General features: G+C 39.9%; 2 protein-coding genes across 2 annotated transcripts in view; one reads left to right on the top strand and one right to left on the bottom strand.

Annotated features, from left to right (window-relative positions):
* Positions 1-3,498: 3,498 nt before the first annotated feature.
* On the bottom strand, positions 3,499-8,592 carry LOC124114987. Its single transcript, XM_046475759.2, has 3 exons — positions 8,423-8,592; positions 5,152-5,304; positions 3,499-4,187 (listed from the first exon to the last, which is right to left on the bottom strand). Exons 1-3 carry the CDS (start codon positions 8,469-8,471, stop codon positions 4,039-4,041), a joined length of 351 nt encoding a protein of 116 aa, XP_046331715.1. The 5' UTR covers positions 8,472-8,592; the 3' UTR covers positions 3,499-4,038.
* Positions 8,593-16,211: 7,619 nt separating this feature from the next.
* LOC124114986 overlaps positions 16,212-22,878 on the top strand; it is a 16,482-nt gene continuing 9,815 nt past the window's right edge. Inside the window, exons 1-2 of the mRNA XM_046475758.2 lie at positions 16,212-16,298; positions 18,254-18,381. Coding sequence (XP_046331714.2) covers positions 18,255-18,381 — 127 coding nt within the window. The 5' untranslated portion in view covers positions 16,212-16,298; position 18,254. The remainder of the gene's footprint in view (positions 16,299-18,253; positions 18,382-22,878) is intronic.

Below are 22,878 nucleotides of genomic sequence, written 5' to 3'. Positions count from 1 at the left end.
ACATTAAGCTGACACGCCGCGATATAACTGGAATACTGTTAAAAGTGGCGTTAAACCCAACTCACTCACTCACTCACTCAATGTTCCTCGGGCCACCCCCCACCGGTTTGCCTGTCCCAGATTTCATAACAGACCAATCTCAATAAAATCCGATCAGATATGCGAGAAGAGAAAGCATCTACCAGATTAAAAGATGTTTAAATTAAGATTGGTTTAATTGAAATGCGGCTGTGACAGAGCGGACTAATTCTGACTTTGGCGTAAAACAACATTTACTTACCACCTCAGTATAAACAACTGGAGGAAATGCTACTACAGTGAAACGTCGCCAATCCGGACACCCCGTTAACCCGAACACCCCGTATAAACGTTAAGGCCGGTGTACATATTGGGTAAATCCGCGTAGCAGAAATATAGGCTAAGAGTAGGCCGGGTTTTACGTTTATATCTCCATAAGGGCAAAACATATTGATGTCAATACTTATGAGAAGAGATTGTGATATTTTGTGCCCTTCCCTTTTTGATGGATCCGCCCTTGCCAAATCATTACATCAATTACACAACTCAAGGCCCACCCATTCCATTATCTGCTAATCATAAACATTAGTCGTTTCCTTTTATGGAAACATAAACGTAAAAAGAACTGCTTGGTTAGCCATCAAATGCCATGGAATCACTTGCAGTTTATTCTTTTAATGTTGACGGACATAACTAATTGCCGGTGATTCATTAATCCGGACATTCTTTAATCCAAACGATTTCACTATGAACAATAGTCCGGATTAACGAGGTTTCACTGTGTAACAAAAGTACTCTTCATCTTCATAAGCCTTTGTTAATCACCCTTACCAACTATCTATATAATATTCCCATATGTCGTTATCCACTCTCTATTTGATATACCGATGTATCGTTATCGATCTAATTATGACAACATATCGCCGCGAACAGCTGCAACATTGCTGATGCAGCGTTAAGCAATAGTCATTCACTCACTCACCCACGCAAACAGTATAACCATTTTAGATAAACTGTCAAAATATCTCTTTTGTCCTTTACTGCGTTGTAACAACTTATGGTTTAGCTAAATATCCGTCTTCATAAACACAAATATGTGTAGCTCACTGCCGGATATACCTCGCATCCTTACTATGTTATACTCAGCATACATTCCACTCAAAAGAAGTTAAGGAACAATCGATTCCTTCATATGAAAGAGTGAGTGAGTGAGTGAATATGGCTTTACGCCGCTTTTAGCAATATTCCAGCAATATCACGGCGGGGGACACCAGAAATAGGCTTCACACATTGTACCCATGTCGGGAATCGAACCCGGGTCTTCGGCGTGACGAGCGAACGCTTTAACCACTAGGCTACCCGACCGCCCCTCATATGAAAGAATCGGATGAAACTTTAACTTCTTTTGAGTAGCATACAACCCTTTCTTTCATATCACTCCTGTTTCATTACACTGAAAAGTGGCAACTAAAGGGATCGGTGGTGAGGCTCGCTGACTTGGTTGATGCATGTCTTCGATCCCAATTGTGTGGATCGATGCTCATGATGTCAATCACTGGATTGTCTGGTCCAGACTCGATTTTTTACAGACCGTTGTCATATAGCTGGAATATCGCTGAGTGCGGCGTTAAACAACAAACAGACAGACAGACAGAGACACTGAACAAACCTTCGCTTCATTTGGCAAGGGGCGGTCGGGTAGCCTTGTGGTTAAAGCGTTCGCTCGTCACGCCGACCCGGGTTTGATTCCCGACGTGGGTTCAATGTGTGAAGCCCATTTCTGGTGTCCCCCGCCGTGATATTGCTGGAATATTGCTAAAAGCGGCGTAAAACCATACTCACTCACTCACTCATTGGGCAATGTATTATAGGTAACCCTCAAAGCTCAATCCGGGCGCTGGTTATAACACACAGAGTTTTACATGATCTTTCTATTTTGCAGCGTCAGGGGTTTCTTTCAAATTTGAAATTAACACGTGCTCATAATGTAAGTCAAGTCGAATACTTCCTGCACGAGAAGCCCCGGTAAGATATTCTAGCCTGCCCGACCGACACGTGTGTTCTTCCTCTTCCTTGCTGTGATCATGGTGAAGAATATTGATTATCGATCTGAGATAATATGTTCACGTAAGAAAAGAAAAGGTTGCTGAATGATTCTGTTGAACTACCGGGTAACATCATTATCATACAAATACAGGGTCGAAATACAACCACTGTAGCGCTAACATTAACTCAGACGTCTGCAGTGGGAAACGACCTACCTCTAATACATGTACCGTATTCGCAGTAATAAGCGCGCTTAAGGCAGTTCTATTGGGGGAATGCGCTTCTACAGATATAGGCGGTAACGAACTCAGTTCAAACGTTGTAAAACGTAGACTACTTCGGTGCTACGAGGCAAATATACGTTCTGCGCTCCTGTTCTGTATAGGAAATATGCAATATACAAAGGTTTATATGGACTGTCACGTCAATTGTCGGTCTTAGTAGGAGGCGCTAATAGAGATTACTTGGATGTTGATTAGGGGGCGCTTATTAGAGCAGGGTTCTTAATACGGCGAATACGGTAATTGTTTTCTGTTCTGTTAAATATATAGGTTGCGTCTTTCAGAGAATAGAATTTGTATGACACTTGGAACAGTGACAAATAGCTCAAACAAAAGTTTCAACTTCTCTCCACAGATATTAAATAGGTCCCTTCTACACAAAGCCCTCGCTGTTGCTCCGGGGGGAGATTCCCCCCGCTGCCGGTGATAATACACACAGAGATGGTAAACGCTGACAGGCACGACATCGTCAATACATTACCAGAGTGTGTGACAGAGGCAGGCGTTCTACACAGAATGTCCTGCATGGTAAAAAAGCTTTTGTATTTTTTATAATCCGTGATTATGGCAAACGCTATACGTCGTTCCGGGTTAGAGTGAGTGAGTTTGGTTTTAACGCCGCTTTTAACTTCCGGGTTAGAGTAAAAGTGTTACTGATATTTTCTCTGTGGAAAACACGCACCTATCGAAGGAAGGGTCTAAGTGCAACGTTTGACAAGAGAGTATGTCCTGTTATGATTTCTTTCCATTACATTTGAACACGTGTATCATAAATACTACTTCTGTTTCCTCCACTAAGAACCCAGGCATTTGTTAACATTAACAGTTCACATTTAGACCCAGACCACGTGAGAAGCCGGCTTTTGTTAGACGCCAAATCCTTGATAAACCGGAAGGATCATTTAAGTAAACTTAATAGTTTTTTATTTTTTGTTTAACGTGGCACTCTACGTACATTGGGACACGATGACATGCAGCAACCAAGCCTGACAAAGCGCTTCCGTGAGTCGCCTCTTACGACAAGCATGGGTTGCCCCGGATCCGGATCTTCACGAGCCCCGGATCTTCACGAGCAAACTTAATAGCATGCAAATGCAAGCCTACGACAATACAATTGTAACCCCCCCCCCCCCCCCCCTCTCTCTCTCTCTCTCTCTCTTTTGACAGGGACAGTATTTTTCAGTGAATCCTTCACACACACACACACACACACACACACACACACACACACACACACAATATGTTTTTATCTATGAAAGGAGCAGCCGCACACATTGTGTTTTTGCAGGTCATTCAGCATAAGTTGCGAAGAATATATATGTTTTGATAAATCCAGAAGTGGAACACAGTGTTTTTGTAAAACAATCCCAACCCAAGCCGTGTCTTAAAATGCTTGAATTTGTTGATGAAAGCTTGCACCATTCACACCCCACCTCGTCATCACCAGGGTCTGTAGTACATCATCTCGCGACGTAAGGACGCTGCCCAGGTCACGACCACGTACAAAGCCGTGGTTCTGGGATGAAAGTCCCAACAAAAGATCCTTGGAACCGAGAATAAATACGTTTCTTCATTTACTAAACCCATTAAAAATCTTTTCAGATTCACAAGATTCTGGTTACATCATGCTTAACTGTAATGTCCTTGTTCAATACAAGTCCAGTAAATCACGAAATCGTTGTCCCGTGTACACCTAGATGATGGGGAACCACTCCCCGAGTCGTCTCCCATTGCAACCAGTTTGCGAACAAAAACACCAGATGTCGCTGCCCAATACGTCACATCCGTCCTTTAGGTACTTCCGCAGCCATTTCGTAGACAGACAACCTCGGTGTATCGACGCTGAAGAAGATAGACAAATTGTGATCATGTGATTGCATGTGGTAATACAATTATTCCGTTGTTAGAACGGATCCCCTGCAACCAATTAATGCTTGTTGTTAGGGTGACTATACGGATTGGTGGTCAAACAAAGTGATTTGGCTAATCACGTGTCATCGTATCCCGACCGCGTGGATCGTTGGTCATAACATCAACCACTGTAGTGTCCTCGTATTATTTACAGACCGCCGGCAGATAGCTGTAATGTTGCTTTATGCGACGTTACTTTTAAAGAAACAACAAGCAATACAGTTATTCAAACACCTTGGATTTTGTGTTTTGTTAGCCCTTGAATACAATGTCCCATTAGATAGTGAGTGAATATCGTTTTACGCCGCTTTTAGCCATGTAACAGCAATATCTCGGCTGGGGACACCAGACATTTTCTTCACACATTGTACCCATGTCGGGAATCGAACCCGAGCGAACGCTTTAACTCACTCATACATCTGCCATGGATTCATTACACGGGTACGCCTCCGTGGTCTAGAGGTTGAGCGTCCGCCCGGGGAGCGTAAAGCCGGGGGTTCGATCTCCGGCTGCGTCATACCAAAAGACGTTAGAAGATGGTACTTGTTGTTACCATGCCTGGCACTCGGCATTAAGGGGCTAAACACAAGGACTGGTCGGATCGGAGTTGGTATATGTGTCAGAGTGGGGTATTCATGTTAAGCTGCGGCATTGTATCTTAATGTTCTAGCACTACAAAATCGGCATTAGTCCGGACTAGTACAAGCAGACACATGCACACACACAGGTGTGGACGCGACTTTAAACCCTACTTCACTTCACGTTATTACACGGGTATATTTTCTGGCCCCTTCCCAGTTTACTCATCTGTAATGCGCCAGTAGTCTTGTCGAGAGCGGCGTAAAGCCCGTCTCTACTCCCTACACACACAAACAGACAGGTGTATGATGCTCACCGTTGCCCTCTCCGCCCTTTGTTCTGATGTAGCATTTGCCGTTGCAGGGAGCCATAGGGGTTTTAGGGTACGCTACTTGTCCCTCAGCGGGGCAGTCGAAATTGGGGGTCTTCAAGTCTCCACTTTCACACATGAAACATTTGAGACCGCTTGCTGAAAAAAGAAAGTTAACGTAACATGAGTGAGTGAGTTGAGTCTAACGCCGCTTTAACAGTATTCCGGTTTTATCGCGGCGTGTCAGCTTAATGTGGGAGGAAAGCCCGAACTGATTCAGGTCTCAGACGTTTACCACTTCGGTGAAACCCACGAGCAGGGGTATGGTGCTGATTAACCTAGAAAAATAATCGGGGCGAACTGGGATTCGAACCCACATCATAGGTTTCTGGCGTGCCCAAGGGACGCAACTCTGCACAGCGAATCGCGGCGCCCTAGACGACTGGGCCACCCGTGCCCCCTAACATAAAATGAATATAGTGTAGAGTAAATTGATGAGATTGGTTTTTTTACCGCCTTCAGCAATATTTCAGCAATTGGACAGAAAGGGAGACCAGAAATGACCTACAACGTAAAGTACCAATAAGGGAATCGAACCTGAGCTTTCAGCGTGACAAGCGAATGCTTTAACCACGAGGCTACCTCTTCCCCCTCGTCCCTTCATACAGAGAAAGCAAGCGGGATAGTCAGTGAACATTTAATTTCTACTTAACAGTTGTGCAGCTTTTCGCGACAAAAGGAGCGGGATGTTTATCTGAATTAATTATTCTGTAGTCCGGCGATTAGTAAGCGCTGTGAATCGTTAAACACATAAGACATCATCTTAACGTACGGTGGTATCTCTACTCGTTAGTATGAAGCCACCGCTAGTGGAAGAGTGAGTGAGTCTGTATGGTTTTACGCCGCTTTTAGTAATATTCCAGCAATATCACGGCGGGGGACACCAGTAATGGGCTTCACACATTCTACCGATGTAGGGAATCGAACCCGGGTCTTTGGTTTGACGAGCGAACGCTTTTACCACTAGGCTACCCGACCGCCCCTTAAAATAATTTAAGTTTACAATTGTGCTTCTTAACAGGGCCAATCAACTTGTGAATCAATACACCCAATAACATGCCTGTTTAATATTAACACGCCATGAAACTGCATTAATTGTCTATGTCAATACATTCCGGATAGTAATCATTTTGCAAGGGCTGGTATTTTGAAAAGGAAGACAGATTGTTATCTTGTTTTAAGTCACTGCTTCAGGACACGCAATCGTTTTCTTTTTCAGTTCATCCAGGATATCGAGCGACCGATTTTTAAAATTTTTAAATCCTTAGGAAACGATGCCAGTTGTTTTATGGAACAAACAAATCGCATCCCGCAACCCACATCCCACACCGTATATCCCCAACGTTAGAGTGTACTTACTCGTCGCTGGAGCACAATGCAGTCATGCATGGGCAACATGCAGATAGATTTGCTACCGTTAGTGGATAATCAGAACGCTGGATTCGAAAATGTCATGGGACAATGAATATTCTATCAGTTTCTGGCATGTCTACCGATTACACTTGACATGTTTATTCTTATCAGTTTGGTAAACTGTATCACAGCAACGATTAATACTGTCGGCATCTGACGTAAACAAAGGGGGATAACTCTTCAATGTTTTGATTCAGGAGAAAGTAGTTCCGGCACCTTGTTTATATCAGTCACTAGTGACTGATATAACTTTTTTTATATCAGTCACTAGTGACTGATAACTTGATCTATCGTCACTGATAAATTCCAGTATTTCATGCATATGTATATAATAAAAACACCTACTTGAATTAATGGCTTGTTGACAAACATTTAGTATATCAGAGAAAGCCGTAAATCCACTTGCACGTGCAATTAATGCGCACTTGGTTATTTGGTGGCAAGATAACTGATATGTTTTGAACTTGTTCAATGATTAAATATAATTTAATGATTGTATGGTTTAGAGCGAGATGCACGAAGTCCATGTAGAATCCGGGGCATAGTTGCCCATCAGTCCATGCCTGTCGTTTCAGTCTATTTATATGAATGAGTGAGTGAGTCGAAAGCTTTGAACACAGTTTCACTCATCTTAACGCGGTGGCCCAGTATGAGTGAGTGAGTGAGTATGGTTTTACGCCGCTTTTAGCAATATTCCAGCCAGCAATATCACGGCGGGGGACACCAGAAATGGGCTTCACACATTGTACCCATGTCGGGAATCGAACCCGGGTTCTCGGCGTGACGAGCGAACGCTTTAACCACTAGGCTACCCGACCGCCACACCCCCCCCCCCCCCCCCCCCCCCCCCCCCCCAGTATGAGAGGTAAGCTCGAAGTGATGCAGGCCTAACACGTTTACCACTTTGGTGAAACCACGGGTACGGCGCTGACAAACCAAGAATTATTATAAGGAGGAATATGGAATTCGAACCCAAGACCACAATTCCTGTAATTCTCCGTAGACACTCCCATCCCCCGTAGCAAAATAACAAGCACCAGGTGGTTACAGTGTATAAACCTTCCTTGGTTTGGGTCACTGAACAGGTGGGGCGGTCGGGTAGCCTCGTTGTTAAGACCCGGGTTCGATTACCGACATGGGTAAAATGTGTGATGCCCATTTCTGGTGTCCCCCGCCGTGATATTACTGGAATATTGCTAAAAACGGCGTAAAACCAAACTCACTCACTCACTCATTATACAGGTTGTGTGTTCCTAGTTTCCACCACGACTTGTCTGTCAGGTCGCAGTGATGGTGTTAGCATATTTCTGACCGCGGCGTAAAACAACATCTCCTCACTCTTATTAATTTGCTAATTAGTTTGTTGTTTAACACCTCACACAGCAATATTCCAGCTATTTGACGGTGGTCTCTAAATAAACGAGTCCGGACCAGACAGTCCAGTGATTGACATCATAAACATCGATCTATGCAATTGGGATACGATGACATGCATCAACCAAGTCAGCGATCCTGACCGCCCGATCCCATTAGTCGCCTCTTTCGACAAGCATAGTCGCCTCTTACGGCAGGCATGGGTTGCTGAAGACCTATTCTCAACAAAGACCTCATCGAATATTGAATAAAGCTATTTCATACCTATCACTATCATATTCGTGAACACACTTCTCGATTTGAATAACCATAAATATCAAACAGATTAAACACTTACAAACAATAAAAACACTGCGGAAATAAATATGATCCTGAAGCCCAATATAGTTCATTACATCTCCTAATGAGAACGCTCAATGTTGACACCTACCTTCCTTCACAAGGCACACTGACAATACGATAAGCGCGATCTTCCTCATCTTGGTACCTCCAGAGTCTTAAACTTCCTTTCACTATCAGCATCCCCTTTTCTACCCCCCTTAGTGGACGCCAAACAAGACAAGGTAATTAAAAAGAGGAAGGACATTAGATTTCCGTATTTTCCAGGACCCGGTTGAACCCCGCCATGTTTGATATATGGCGTTGTGTAAAGCGAGTCTGCAAACAGAAGGAGTTGACCTCGTGTATTAATCCCGCATTACTGCCGCCATGACCACCAGCTCAAACAGAATTGTGGCAGATTGAACACTTAGGTGCTTGTATTCTAAGGGAGATATGCAGCATTTAAATTACGTGTTACTGAATTAAGTGTTCCAGGTATTGTCTGTGCAAGTCATTTACTGTGGGTGATAACAACGTTAGGGGCACTGTTGGTTCATGGTGGTTAGACACGACAGGGTCTTTTTAAACCCAGTTTGTAAGTGATTAAACTGTTAAATATTAGCCAGGAATAATGTGTTTGTTTTTGTTTTTCTCACAAGTTGTCTGCATCGACGAACAGAACCAGGATCGACTTTTTGAAATATTTGACAGTTATGGGAACCTTAGCATGACACACACGTTAAGCGATTGCATATTTATGGATTTAAAAAATCATTTTGAAATAAGTAACATTGCCTCTAATTTTTTAAACTTTAACCATATTTATATGGAGTTTTTTCAGTTTATGTCGTAACTAAATTCTGATTATGAGGGATTCGCGTTATTTCATCAAAAAAATATTTCATTAACACAGTTGTCAAAATTATATACTTTTCATACTTTGTAAAGATACAAGAATTAGGAATAACTATAGGAAATAAATTTGGGCTTATTCGAGAATATTTACTATAATAATTACAACAATGCTTACAACAAAATTATTACAACTGAAGTTGTATCATTTCTTTCTATGACATTTTGTCAGTCTAGTTAAGTTTAAGTGTCTTGGCATGCATGAGCGAATGCTTGGACTTATCGTGAAATCAGGGAAGACAAGTGGGATTGCAAGTGATCTCACCATGACTTTACACTTGAATGTAAGACGTAATATAATATCTACAGACACAACATAAAACACATAGCACAACATATATACTAAGATGTCACATAACACTCAAAGCATGACTCGCATCCCAAGATACAACACTCAAAATATAACACGCATCACAACAAACAACACTCAAAGCATGACTCGCATCGCAACATACAACACTCAATGCATAACACGCATCGCAGCATACAACACTCAAAGCATAACACGCATCACAACATACAACACTCAAAACATAACACGCGTCACAGACATCCAACACTCAAAGCATAACACGCATCACAACATAGAACACTCAATGCATAACACGCATCACAACATACAACACTCAAAACATAACACGCGTCACAGACATCCAACACTCAAAGCATAACACGCGTCACAGACATTCAACACTCAATGCATAACACGCATCGCAAAAGACAACACACAAAGCAAAACACGAATCACAACATACAACACTCAATGCATAACACGCATCGCAACATACAACGCTTAAAGCATAACACGCATCGCAACATAGAACACTAAATGCATAACACGCATCGCAACATACAACGCTTAAAGCATAACACGCATCGCAAAACATACAACACCCAAGCGTAAACACGTATCAGAACATACAACACTCAAAACATAACACGCATCACAACATACAACACTCAAAGCATAACACGCGTCACAAACATACAACACTCAAGACATAACACGCAACACAACATACAACACTCAAGACATAACACGCATCACAACATACGACACTCAAAGTATAACACGCATCACAACATTCGACACTCAAAGCATAACACGCATCGCAGCATACAACATTCAACGTATAACACGCATCGCAGCATACAATATTCAACGCATAACACGCATCACAACATACAACACTCAAAGCATAACACGCGTCACAAACATACAACACTCAAAGCATAACACGCATCGCAGCATACAACATTCAACGTATAACACGCATCGCAGCATACAACATTCAACGCATAACACGCATCGCAGCATACAACACTCAAAGCATAACACGCATCGCAACATACAACACCCAAAGCATAACACGCATCGCAACATACAACACTCAAAGCATAACACGCATCGCAACATACAACACTCAAAGCATAACACGCATCACATCATACAATCAACGCATAACACGCATCACAGCATACAACACTCAAAGGATAACACGCATCGCAGCATACAACATTCAACGCATAACACGCATCGCAGCAAACAACACTCAAAGCATAACACGCGTCACAAACATGCAACACTCAAAGCATAACACGCATAACAAGAGTTAAATCAGTATGCATAAAACAGCGCACATAAAACAATGCGCACCACACGCAAAACACCGGGCACAATGCACATCACTCAACTTGTATCACTCAAAAGTAATACACATCACACAACTCTCTATACATAACACACCCATCTCACCAGACTCTAAATGTAATACACATCACACAACTCTCTATACATAACACATCAATCTCACCACACTCTAAATGTTATACACATCACACAACTCTCTATGCATAACACACCCATCTCACCACACTCTAAATGTAATACACATCACACAACTCTCTATACATAACTCACCCATATCACCAGACTCTCTATGTAATACACACTACACAACTCTCTATACATAACACACCCATCTCACCAGACTCTCTATGTGATACACATCACACAACTCTCTATACATAACACACCCATCTCACCAGACTCTCTATGTGATACACATCACACAACTCTCTATACATAACACACCCATCTCACCACGCTCTAAATGTAATACACATCACACAACTCTCTATACATAACTCACCCATCTCACCACACTCTAAATGTAATACACATCACACAACTCTCTATACATAACACACCCATCTCACCACACTCTAAATGTAATACACATCACACAACTCTCTATACATAACACACCCATCTCACCACGCTCTAAGTGTAATACACACCACACAACTCTCTATACATAACTCACCCATCTCACCAGACTCTCTATGTAATACACATCACACAACTCTCTATACATAACACACCCATCTCACCACACTCTCTATGTAATACACATCACACAACTCTCTATACATAACACACCCATCTCATCACACTCTAAATGTTATACACATCACACAACTCTCTATACATAACACATCTCACCACACTCTAAATGTAATACACATCACACAACTCTCTATACATAACTCACCCATCTCACCACACTCTAAATGTAATACACATCACACAACTCTCTATACATAACACACCCATCTCACCAGACTCTAAATGTAATACACATCACACAACTCTCTATACATAACACATCAATCTCACCACACTCTAAATGTTATACACATCACACAACTCTCTATGCATAACACACCCATCTCACCACACTCTAAATGTAATACACATCACACAACTCTCTATACATAACTCACCCATATCACCAGACTCTCTATGTAATACACACTACACAACTCTCTATACATAACACACCCATCTCACCAGACTCTCTATGTGATACACATCACACAACTCTCTATACATAACACACCCATCTCACCACGCTCTAAATGTAATACACATCACACAACTCTCTATACATAACTCACCCATCTCACCACACTCTAAATGTAATACACATCACACAACTCTCTATACATAACACACCCATCTCACCACACTCTAAATGTAATACACATCACACAACTCTCTATACATAACACACCCATCTCACCACGCTCTAAGTGTAATACACACCACACAACTCTCTATACATAACTCACCCATCTCACCAGACTCTCTATGTAATACACATCACACAACTCTCTATACATAACACACCCATCTCACCACACTCTCTATGTAATACACATCACACAACTCTCTATACATAACACACCCATCTCATCACACTCTAAATGTTATACACATCACACAACTCTCTATACATAACACATCTCACCACACTCTAAATGTAATACACATCACACAACTCTCTATACATAACTCACCCATCTCACCACACTCTAAATGTAATACACATCACACAACTCTCTATACATAACACACCCATCTCATCACACTCTAAATGTAATACACATCACACAACTCTCTATACATAACTCACCCATCTCACCACACTCTAAATGTTATACACATCACACAACTCTCTATACATAACACACCCATCTCACCACGCTCTAAATGTAATACACATCACACAACTCTCTATACATAACACACCCATCTCACCAGACTCTAAATGTAATACACATCACACAACTCTCTATACATAACACACCCATCTCACCAGAATCTAAATGTAATACACATCACACAACTCTCTATACATAACACACCCATCTCACCACACTCTAAATGTAATGCACATCACACAACTCTCTATACATAACACATCCATCTCACCACACTCTAAATGTAATACACATCACACAACTCTCTATACATAACTCACCCATCTCACCACGCTCTAAATGTAATACACATCACACAACTCTCTATACATAACACATCCATCTCACCACACTCTAAATGTTATACACATCACACAACTCTCTATACATAACTCACCCATCTCACCACACTCTAAATGTAACACACATCACACAACTCTCTATGCATAACACACCCATCTCACCACACTCTAAATGTAATACACATCACACAACTCTCTATACATAACTCACCCATCTCACCACACTCTAAATGTAATACACATCACACAACTCTCTATACATAACTCACCCATCTCACCACGCTCTAAATGTAATACACATCACACAACTCTCTATACATAACACATCCATCTCACCACACTCTAAATGTAATACACATCACACAACTCTCTATACATAACTCACCCATCTCACCACGCTCTAAATGTAATACACATCACACAAATCTCTATGCATAACACAACCATCTCATCACACTCTAAATGTAATACACATAACACAAATCTCTATACATAACACACCCATCTCACCACACTCTAAATGTAATGCACATCACATCACAATAAACACGCACAACACGCATGACAAAGCACTCCAAGCATAGCTTACAACACTGACATGCAAACACAAATCAATAGGCTTGTTGTAGTTTTGTCGTCTCGTTTGATACAGATACGAGCTTGGCTTAACCAAATAACATAAACAGGGAGTTCTGATTGAACAATGGAAAGGCGGTGATATACGCTGTTGGTATTCTATGCATCCTGTCGTTTCTGAGCGCCACGGCATCTCCACTCAAGTGGTTGAATAACGAGGGAATGTTTGTTCCGTGAAGATTTCCTATTGTTAATATTTATATTTATCAATCGAAGTGGTTAAGAAATAAAAACCGAATCGTTTTCAAAAGCTGACATCTTATCAGGTCAAGTGAAACCCACGAGCACTGGGTAAGATCATATTCAGAGCGAATCTAGGATACGAACTCGCGATCGTAAGATCCTGGTACTCACAGGGGAAGTAACTCTCCTCATACAATAACGAAGGTGAAAGCTCTTAAATGGGTTGTTAAAATCCTGAATATCAATGACCGGGTGGGGGTAATGTGTTGGTGTATATGACATGCAGCCGTGTACACTGTTTCACATACCTACAACATTCATGTCCGCTCTCTCGGGAGGTTTCATCTTAAACTTCCTCCGCTGATTCCGCTCCCCGTTCGCCCGTATGTTTGACGATGGAGTTTTTACGATAGTGTCATTGTACACACGTCGTGGTATGTGCACCTCGATCTACCGTTTCTCAAAACACCGTCTGGGTTTGTATTGTTTATTTGCAATCAACAAATGATAAGGGCACTTGAAACGAGCATTGTCGATCCCATGAGCCATGTGATTTAAATACATCACGAGCCACATTGTTTCCGGCTGTACACGTATGGCGTTCTTCAACACTGAAAGCTATTATATTTATCATGAGAAAAACAAACCATGCAACTGTCTTTGTTGTGAGGTGGTTCTATTTTAACAAGGGTTTCATGGTAAAAAGACAGTTATTGTTAAACATTTAAAAAAAATATTTGACAAGTATTTCTTAGACGTTGACACTGGCAATTTAGCGACGATTCGGTAAAGATCAGTCGCTCCTGAAACAGTATGATGCGTTATACCGAAACAGCAACATATTAAAGAAGTTGTTATACCTTAACTCAAAGCAAAACACGCATCACAACTATTTGTCATATAATAAAAGTATACTAGTTGTGACGTATAAAGACATGTTCATATATCTTTTTGTTAATTAAAAACGTTAAGATGTAATTAAAGTTGACAACATTTAAACTCTTTTAAATTTTTTTTTTTTTCTTCAAATGTAGCGTAGTCCGATGCGTCAAGCTCAAACGGTTTTATTACAAAGATTCTAACATGATGACACTTTTCTCCTAGCCGATTTATAACCTCGATTCCCAACGGCCCTATTGAGACGTTTATATGGAACAATAGTCCTGGAGATGAAACACGATGTACCCTTAGTAGCTCGCCAGCCAAAGACATTGTGAAGATCCTGGTTATAATTCATTTGCAGCAACCAATGCTTGGCGTAAGAGGCGACTCACGGGATCGGGTGGTCAAGCTGTAGAACGATGCTCATCACTGGATTGTCTGGTCCAGACTCGATTATTTACAGGCGGCCGTCATATAGCTGGAATATTGCTGAGTGTTTAACAACAAACAAACCAACATACCAGCCGACGAAGTCAGTTAAGTCTTTCACTTTAACTTTTATGTAAAATATAAATTGAGAAGTCATGAGAAACTGCGGAATCAACAAATTCGAGTGAATTTTAAGACTTAAACCTAGTTATGGTTGATCTATAATTTCTCTATAATTTTGCATAATGACCTTTAATTGTGTCAGTTTTTCTTGCACAGAATGCACGTTCAGATTGGCCAGAACTCCTGGCTCAGAATCCATTGCAAGAACAATAGCGTGACGTCATCATATTGGTCGAAACTGTCCGAATATATCAAATCCGGAGATTATCCAATGCAATTTATTCGTAGAGAACGAAAACAGCTGTCGGTTTCGGACGCATATAAATAAAATCTAAATTAATAATAACAAACATGTATATTCAGTCGTCTTGAAACCCATTTAATATGTTTACTATCAACTGTGTATTGATTTTGAGGAATGAACGAATCTGAATCAAATTAACTGTCTGTTGTCAGTTTCAGTCAAGGTCGGGTCTTTGAATTAAATGTATTAATAAATCGTACACTCGACTCGGAGATTTCTTATGAATTTATGGAAATGGTTTTGTCCCTTTGATTGTATGGAGCTGTTTAATACGGGTAATTGTTAATTGTTTATAATTTATTGATATACATTAGACAGCTTGACATGGCAAACTTGAATGTGTCCCCAGCCTGTTCCTGATAGGTCGTACCAACAATTGCATTGAAACACGACCAACACATTCGCTTTCACAATGAGAAGGAGTGACACATGCGCAGATTATGTGTGATTTCATCGTTAATTAAAGGTCACGTCCAAGAATTGTTCTTGGCGCATGCGCTTTGCCCCTGTTAGTTTGTCCACACGTGACTATTGCAGTGCACACCTAGCCCCTCGTAGGTAAGCAAATATACATGGAATGCAGGGTGTGGAATTAATCAGTGACACTTCAACACCTGTCGGGATGTATATCGAGAATCAAGAGGGAGAAACGGGCTGACACACATAAGGTACAGTAATTGGAAACTAATGTATATTGGATACAGAATTGAATTCAAGAGTAACTGCGATAAAGTCCTTTTTTATCATGTCATGTTTTTAGCAAATATTACTCAAAATTCATGTCTTATTCAACGTTGGAAAGCGTATTGTCGTTCCAAAGACCCATTTTGGCTTTTTTTATTTTTATACATTTTAAATTTATATTTCAAACACATACAACATTTCGATATAACATTATGAGTAACAATGATTATCAGTTAGGGAGGATTTTTAATGAATAGATTGTTCTGAAATATGCCCCAAATGAATAGTTTGTTGGCAGTGTTGAACAACATGAATATTTTGCTTTGGCTTTTTTATTTTTATACATTTTAAATTTATATTTCAAACACATACAACATTTCGATATAACATTATGAGTAGCAATGATTATCAGTTAGGGAGGATTTTTAATGAATAGATTGTTCAGAAATATGCCCCAAATGAATAGTTTGTTGGCAGTGTTGAACAACATGAATATTTTGCTTTGTGGAAAATGCCCAAAAGTCAAAATGTTCGTGTTAGTAGTGAAAATGAAGAGGGTGTGTGATGGTGCTCATTAAATAAATAGTTTGTTGGATATAGCTGGGGGAAAATAGATTGTTCTAAAAATTAACCCCCTCCTCCTTCCCCCTATGCAAATCAAATGGATGCTCCCTTACCATGAGATTTATATTTCAGTCACTGTTGACTATGAATATATGGTTTATGTACGCTAAGAAAACGACTCACCACCTGTTATTATATAACTATTTCCTGGACTAACATCTAGTCTCTGAAATAAACATATTTTACAGAAATAACAGTTGTTAAATTAAAATAATAAAATATAATAAAAAGGAGCTCAGAGAATTTCTTCATTTTCAAATACACCAGTAATCTCGACTTGCCAACTATAGAGACTTGCATGGGCTGTATTGGATATATTTGTGCCAGGGTCTGTATGGCGGACTAATGTATTAATTAATTCTGTATTAATGTTCTGACGAAACACATTTGTTTTTTTCTCTACAAGGTACATACTCATATAAATCATTGACAATTAAATTACATGTTTTATAACCGTTTCATGACAATATTTAATAACACTTTCAGTTGCTACCTCTGCTTCTGTGTATCCTATGATCTGACTTAGAACTACCTTGATGGGGGGAGTGGGTAGCCTAATGGTTAAATCGTTCGCTCGTCACGCCGAAGTCCCGGGTTCGCTTCCCCACACGGGTACAATGTGCGAATCCTATTTCTGGTGTCCAGTGCTGAAATATTGCTAAACCGGCGTAAAACCATACTCACTCACCCTGATAAACATACAGAATATTCTTGTAAATTCCAGTTGGCGCCCATTTCTGGTGTCCCCCGCCGTGATAGTGCTGCAATATTGCTAAAAGCGGCGTAAAGCCATACTCACTCACTCACTCCAGTTGGCATTGGTGGTATCGTGTACATTTATCAAGAAGATAAAAATACCATTAGTAGATATTTCCCAAAGATACATGGAAAAACTTTAATTTGGGCCTCTGTATTTGTGTTTAATTTCCTTGTAGTATTAATTACACAGCAATATTTGTTAACTTTGTTTTTTAAATTTACAACGTTAAGAAGTCACGATTCACAGGAAATATACGAACTTGGGAATCATTTCGGAAACAACACTTTCTGTCCCTCACACGACTCCAAATTTGACAAATCCAACTCCAATTGTGGTGTAAATCTTAAATCTACGAATTAAACAGGATTACTCCTTTGAAATCGGAGATTTGCCAGTGATTGTTGATGTTGATGTGTAAACAGTGCACGTTGATCTATTTTTGACTTGGATACAATGTTAACCAACCCAATGCAAATTTACCCTCGCCGCTGCTCGAACAAGAAAGAGTAAACAAACTGATGATCTTTGCTAAACAACTAATGCCATGTGTTAAAGGATGCGGATATGCGACGGCGGGCTATCAGTCGCTGTTGATATGGCGACCAGGACTCATCTTACAACGACTTTCTCTACCGTTGTTTTGGTTCTACTGACGTTTGCCTCGATCCCTGCAACCTCTGATGGTAAGTACCAAGTTTGTAGTTTCTACGTTGTATTACATTTACAGTACGAATGTGCAATGATAGTGTTTCGGGGGTTTGTTCATAAGCAAACCCCTGTGATGGAGGTGATAGGAATCTCTGTTATTGGTATTGAGGAAAATGATACAGCATAACTTCTGTTTTCTGCGTATTCTTTTGTTTGTTTTGTTCACATTGAATTTTATATGACATCATGGCTGGGTACGCATGTGCTTAACCAATTCTGCTGAAATTAATTTCGGACTAGTTGTTATGTAAGAGCGCAACATCTTTTGGGAAAATTACCAGTCCTTAGAACTTTTCACTGGTCTTGGAGTAATGGACAAACGTCGCGTTTAACTCGACCATTATGTCTGTCTGTATGTCTGTCCAGTGTGTATGTAATTCTACTCTGCTTACTAGTTTGCCTGGCACAAGGCAGTAAACATGCACCCATATGTTTGACGGTAGCGAAACATAAAACAAACAAGAAATGGTTATATGATGGTCATTATTTGATGCGGGTATCATCCTAATAACGTTTTGATAACGTTGGTAAATTTTTGGGTCAAATCCAATTTTCAAGTATATACTTTCTTTGACACGACAGTTTAGTTTAAGCAAATCCACTTATAATTCAATTATGTAAAATATTATTATTGGGATTTTCGATCAAAATTACCAAAATGTACTTTGGTACATTTAGTTATATCTCATCATAAAATTCGATTACAAACATGGTCACACAAGATTTGACGTGTTACCTATCGTTCCAAGATAAAACCCTATTTTACTGTGACTAGATTGTGATGTGATTTCACAATCCATGGCTTTGTTGACAATGATTGACGTTACCGAGATGAGTCGTATTAGTTGTGACCATTACGCATGACCGTCACGACGAATATCTTCCCCATAATTGCTTCACGACATTGTTTCCCCATAACAATGTCTGCATTGCATTACGAATCATGTACGAAACATTTGCAACATGTGACTAACATAACTTGAAAAATGAAAACAATGACTTGTTTCATATTTCGAATCAGTCGCAAATGTGCCAGAAAGCGGCAAATTCCACTACGAGCCGTCCGCCATGTTGTTTCCGTAATCCCAGCAGAGGCTGTGTTTGGAAAGGGGGCGAGGTCGCGGAGCAGGGGATTTGAGTAACTTGGCCAACACACAAAACAAACCAATTCATCCTCTTCTGTAGCAAACCCCTTCATCCCTGACCTGGGTTGTCGAGTATGTTAAGTCCATCACAAATATGATAAATCGAAGTGACTAGAGTTTTTATCTTATTTTGAGGTATGGATGCCTGATTTCGAATTCAAAGGGAAAAAAAGATCGCTGTCAGCCTGGTTGTCAAGATACTGCTCAGTTCATGGTCAGGATGTAATTAGGCGGTCGCTTTAACTTTTCGTTGTACCTGTGTAGGGCGGATTAAAGGGCAGGGGGTTCCGAACCCGAGTTCCCCCGACAGATAAGCTTCCCGACTGACGTTAACGTTGTTCCTGATATTACTGCTACTGCTTCTGCTGTTACTACTGCTGCTATGTATACATCTACCACACTTATTACTGCTGCTACTACTTCTATCACTGCTTCTAGTACTACTGGGCGGTCGGGTAGCCTAGTGGTTAAAGCGTTCGCTCGTCACGCCGAAGACACGGGTTCGATTCCCGACATGGGTACAATGTGTGAAGCCCATTTCTGGTGTCCCTCGCCGTGATATTGCTGGAATATTGCTAAAAGCGGCGTAAAACCATACTCACTCACTCACTCACTCACTCTAGTACTACTTCTATCACTGTCGCGGCCGGTGATCGAGCCCAGAGTCAGGTGTCACACTTTCACTATGGACAGTGTTGTAACATGTCATAATATCAATATTGTAGATTTTTTTAACAAAAGGAGTGGTGTATCATCATTTTACAATGAACAATGTTGTAACATGACACAATACAACATTGTATACATTTACATTGTATGCTTTTACAATAAACGGTATTATACCATGTCAAAATAATATTGTATACTGTTACAATGAACAGTGTTGTAACATGTTAAAATAACATTATATACCGTTTTGATGAACAGTGTTGTTACATGTTAAAATAACATTATATACCGTTTTAATTAACAGTGTTGTAACATGTTAAAATATTAAACAGTATACTTTTACAATAAACAGTTTTGTTCCATTTCTAAAAACAGTGTATACCCTTACCATGGACAGTGTTGTGACATGTTATAATATATACTGTATACTTTTACAATAAACAGTATTGAAGCATGTAAAAAAAATCATTGTATTCCGTTACAATGATTAGTGTTGTAACATGTTGCAATATTAAACTGTATACTTTTAGAACAACTAGTGTTGTAGCATGTCAAAACGAGAACACTGTAAGGTTTTACAATAAACAGTATACATTATACCGTGTCAAAATAACATACCGCTACAATTAACAGTGTTATAACATGTTAAAATATTAAACTGTATACTTTTACAAGAAACAGTGTTGTAACATGTCATATTAACAACATTGTTTGCTTTTACAATAAACAGTATTGTAACATGTCAAAATAACATTATATACCGTTACAATGATTAGTGTTGTAACATGTTGAAATATTAAACTATATACTTTTAGAATAACTTGTGTTGTAGCATGTCAAAACAACAGCATTGCATCTTTTTACATTGAACAATGTTTTAACATGTCATATTAACACCATTGTGTGCTATACAATAAACAGTATTGTAGCATGTCAAAATAACATTATATACCGTTACAATGATTAGTGTTGTAACATGTTGAAATATTAAACTGTATACTTTTAGAATAACTTGTGTTGTAGCATGTCAAAACAACAGCATTGCATCTTTTTACATTGAACAATGTTTTAACATGTCATATTAACACCATTGTGTGCTATACAATAAACAGTATTGTAGCATGTCAAAAAAACATTGTGTACTGTTACGTTGAACGGTGTTGATACCATTGTATCATTTTACAATAGACAGTATTGTAACATGTTAAAATATTAAACTGTATATATTTACAATAAACATTGTTGTAGTATGTCAAAATAGCACTGTATGCCGATACGATTAGCAGTGTTGTAACTTGTTAAAATATTAAACCGTATACTTTCACAATAACCATTGTTGTAGTATGTCAAAATAACATTGTATACCGTTACAATGAACAGTGTTGTAACTTGTCAAAATATTAAAACTGTATACTTCACAATGTAGAGTACTGTAGCATATTGTCATAGTAATATGTCGACATAACACAACAACATTGTATACCTCACAACGTAGAACGTTGTATCATGTTACAATAAACAGCTTGTCATCACACGTACGGCATTGTTTAATTCTTCAAGCATGGCATCATTACGTCATGAGCAACGAAACTATTTTTGTCTCTTAAACTGGCTTCATCACCGATATTGAACAGAAGCCGTTACTCATGATAGACTCAAAAAGACGACATGGCCTTCGAAAATACCACGTAGCTCTCCCCCACTCTAACATCCTGTGCGATGAGTGTACGTCACCAATAACCTTTGAACCACTTCCTGCCAGTGAGTGCGCATGTCTACCGATCAATGGCCGTCGCCGTGTAACTTTCCGAGCTTGTTTGTCATATATTGTACGCAGGTATTGAGTTTCAGCCGACATTAAACATCAAGATCTGATGCAGCAGAAAAAAGGGAACATGTCTGATAGTGAACATGCTCGACAGACTGCGTGTATGGGGCGCTAAAAAAAAAAAGTAGCGGTTAACAGGGAAACAATAACATAATCTGAATAACCCCATGGGCAATTTATCCAAAGTGAAAGAGTCTGGAATTAATACCTAGGTGTTGGATCTTGACAGCCAACCTCGAAAGATTTAACGATTTAAAAATCAGCCAGTGAAAAATTCGGTTGAAGAGATACGAGACATAGTTGACAAGTGGATGGCACCCCTGAAAGCCCACTGTGTCAACAAGGCAGCTGGTAATCAAAGACACTCATCTCGTACAACGAATGCTCCCGCGGGTCGACACGACCTTTTCATCATTATTTCATGAATAGACGTTTGCGCAAAAAATGAGTCTTTACTATGTATCCATTGTCATCCTGCAACCATCATATTTCCTTTAAAAAAATTTTTTTAAGAAAAGCGAGAATGAACAGTATGTCAGTTATATCACGGCGTGTTGGATTTATATAAAAGTAATAGCTCAATGTTTGCGAAATTGACATTATTAGTATTGTCTGCGGGCTGCAACCCATAATATTTGCCCAGGACGACTATGACCTGTATGAGTCTTCCAAGAGTGAGTGAGTGAGTTTGGTTGACTGTCTACTTTTGTATTTGAACACTGCTTGTAGGTGGGGTGAGGTGAAATGGGAGTCAACGTCGCGTCCAAGATTATTGCACTTGTGTAGCGACGTGCATGCACGTGTGTGTGTGTGTGTGTGTGTGTGTGTGT

Source organism: Haliotis rufescens, unplaced genomic scaffold, assembly GCF_023055435.1.
Source record: "Haliotis rufescens isolate VD_foot unplaced genomic scaffold, xgHalRufe1.0.p SCAF_8, whole genome shotgun sequence".
NCBI classification, from domain to species: Eukaryota; Metazoa; Mollusca; class Gastropoda; order Lepetellida; family Haliotidae; genus Haliotis; species Haliotis rufescens.
This window is presented reverse-complemented; position numbering and strand designations above follow the sequence as displayed.

Coding starts and splice junctions, on each gene's coding strand:
- LOC124114987 (XM_046475759.2), bottom strand. CDS start 8,471: ATGAGGAAGATCGCGCTTATCGTATTGTCAGTGTGCCTTGTGAAGGAA. Junction 5,305..8,422: donor AGTGTGCCTTGTGAAGGAAG/GTAGGTGTCAAC, acceptor TTCTTTTTTCAG/CAAGCGGTCTCAAATGTTTC. Junction 4,188..5,151: donor AAAGGGCGGAGAGGGCAACG/GTGAGCATCATA, acceptor TATCTTCTTCAG/CGTCGATACACCGAGGTTGT.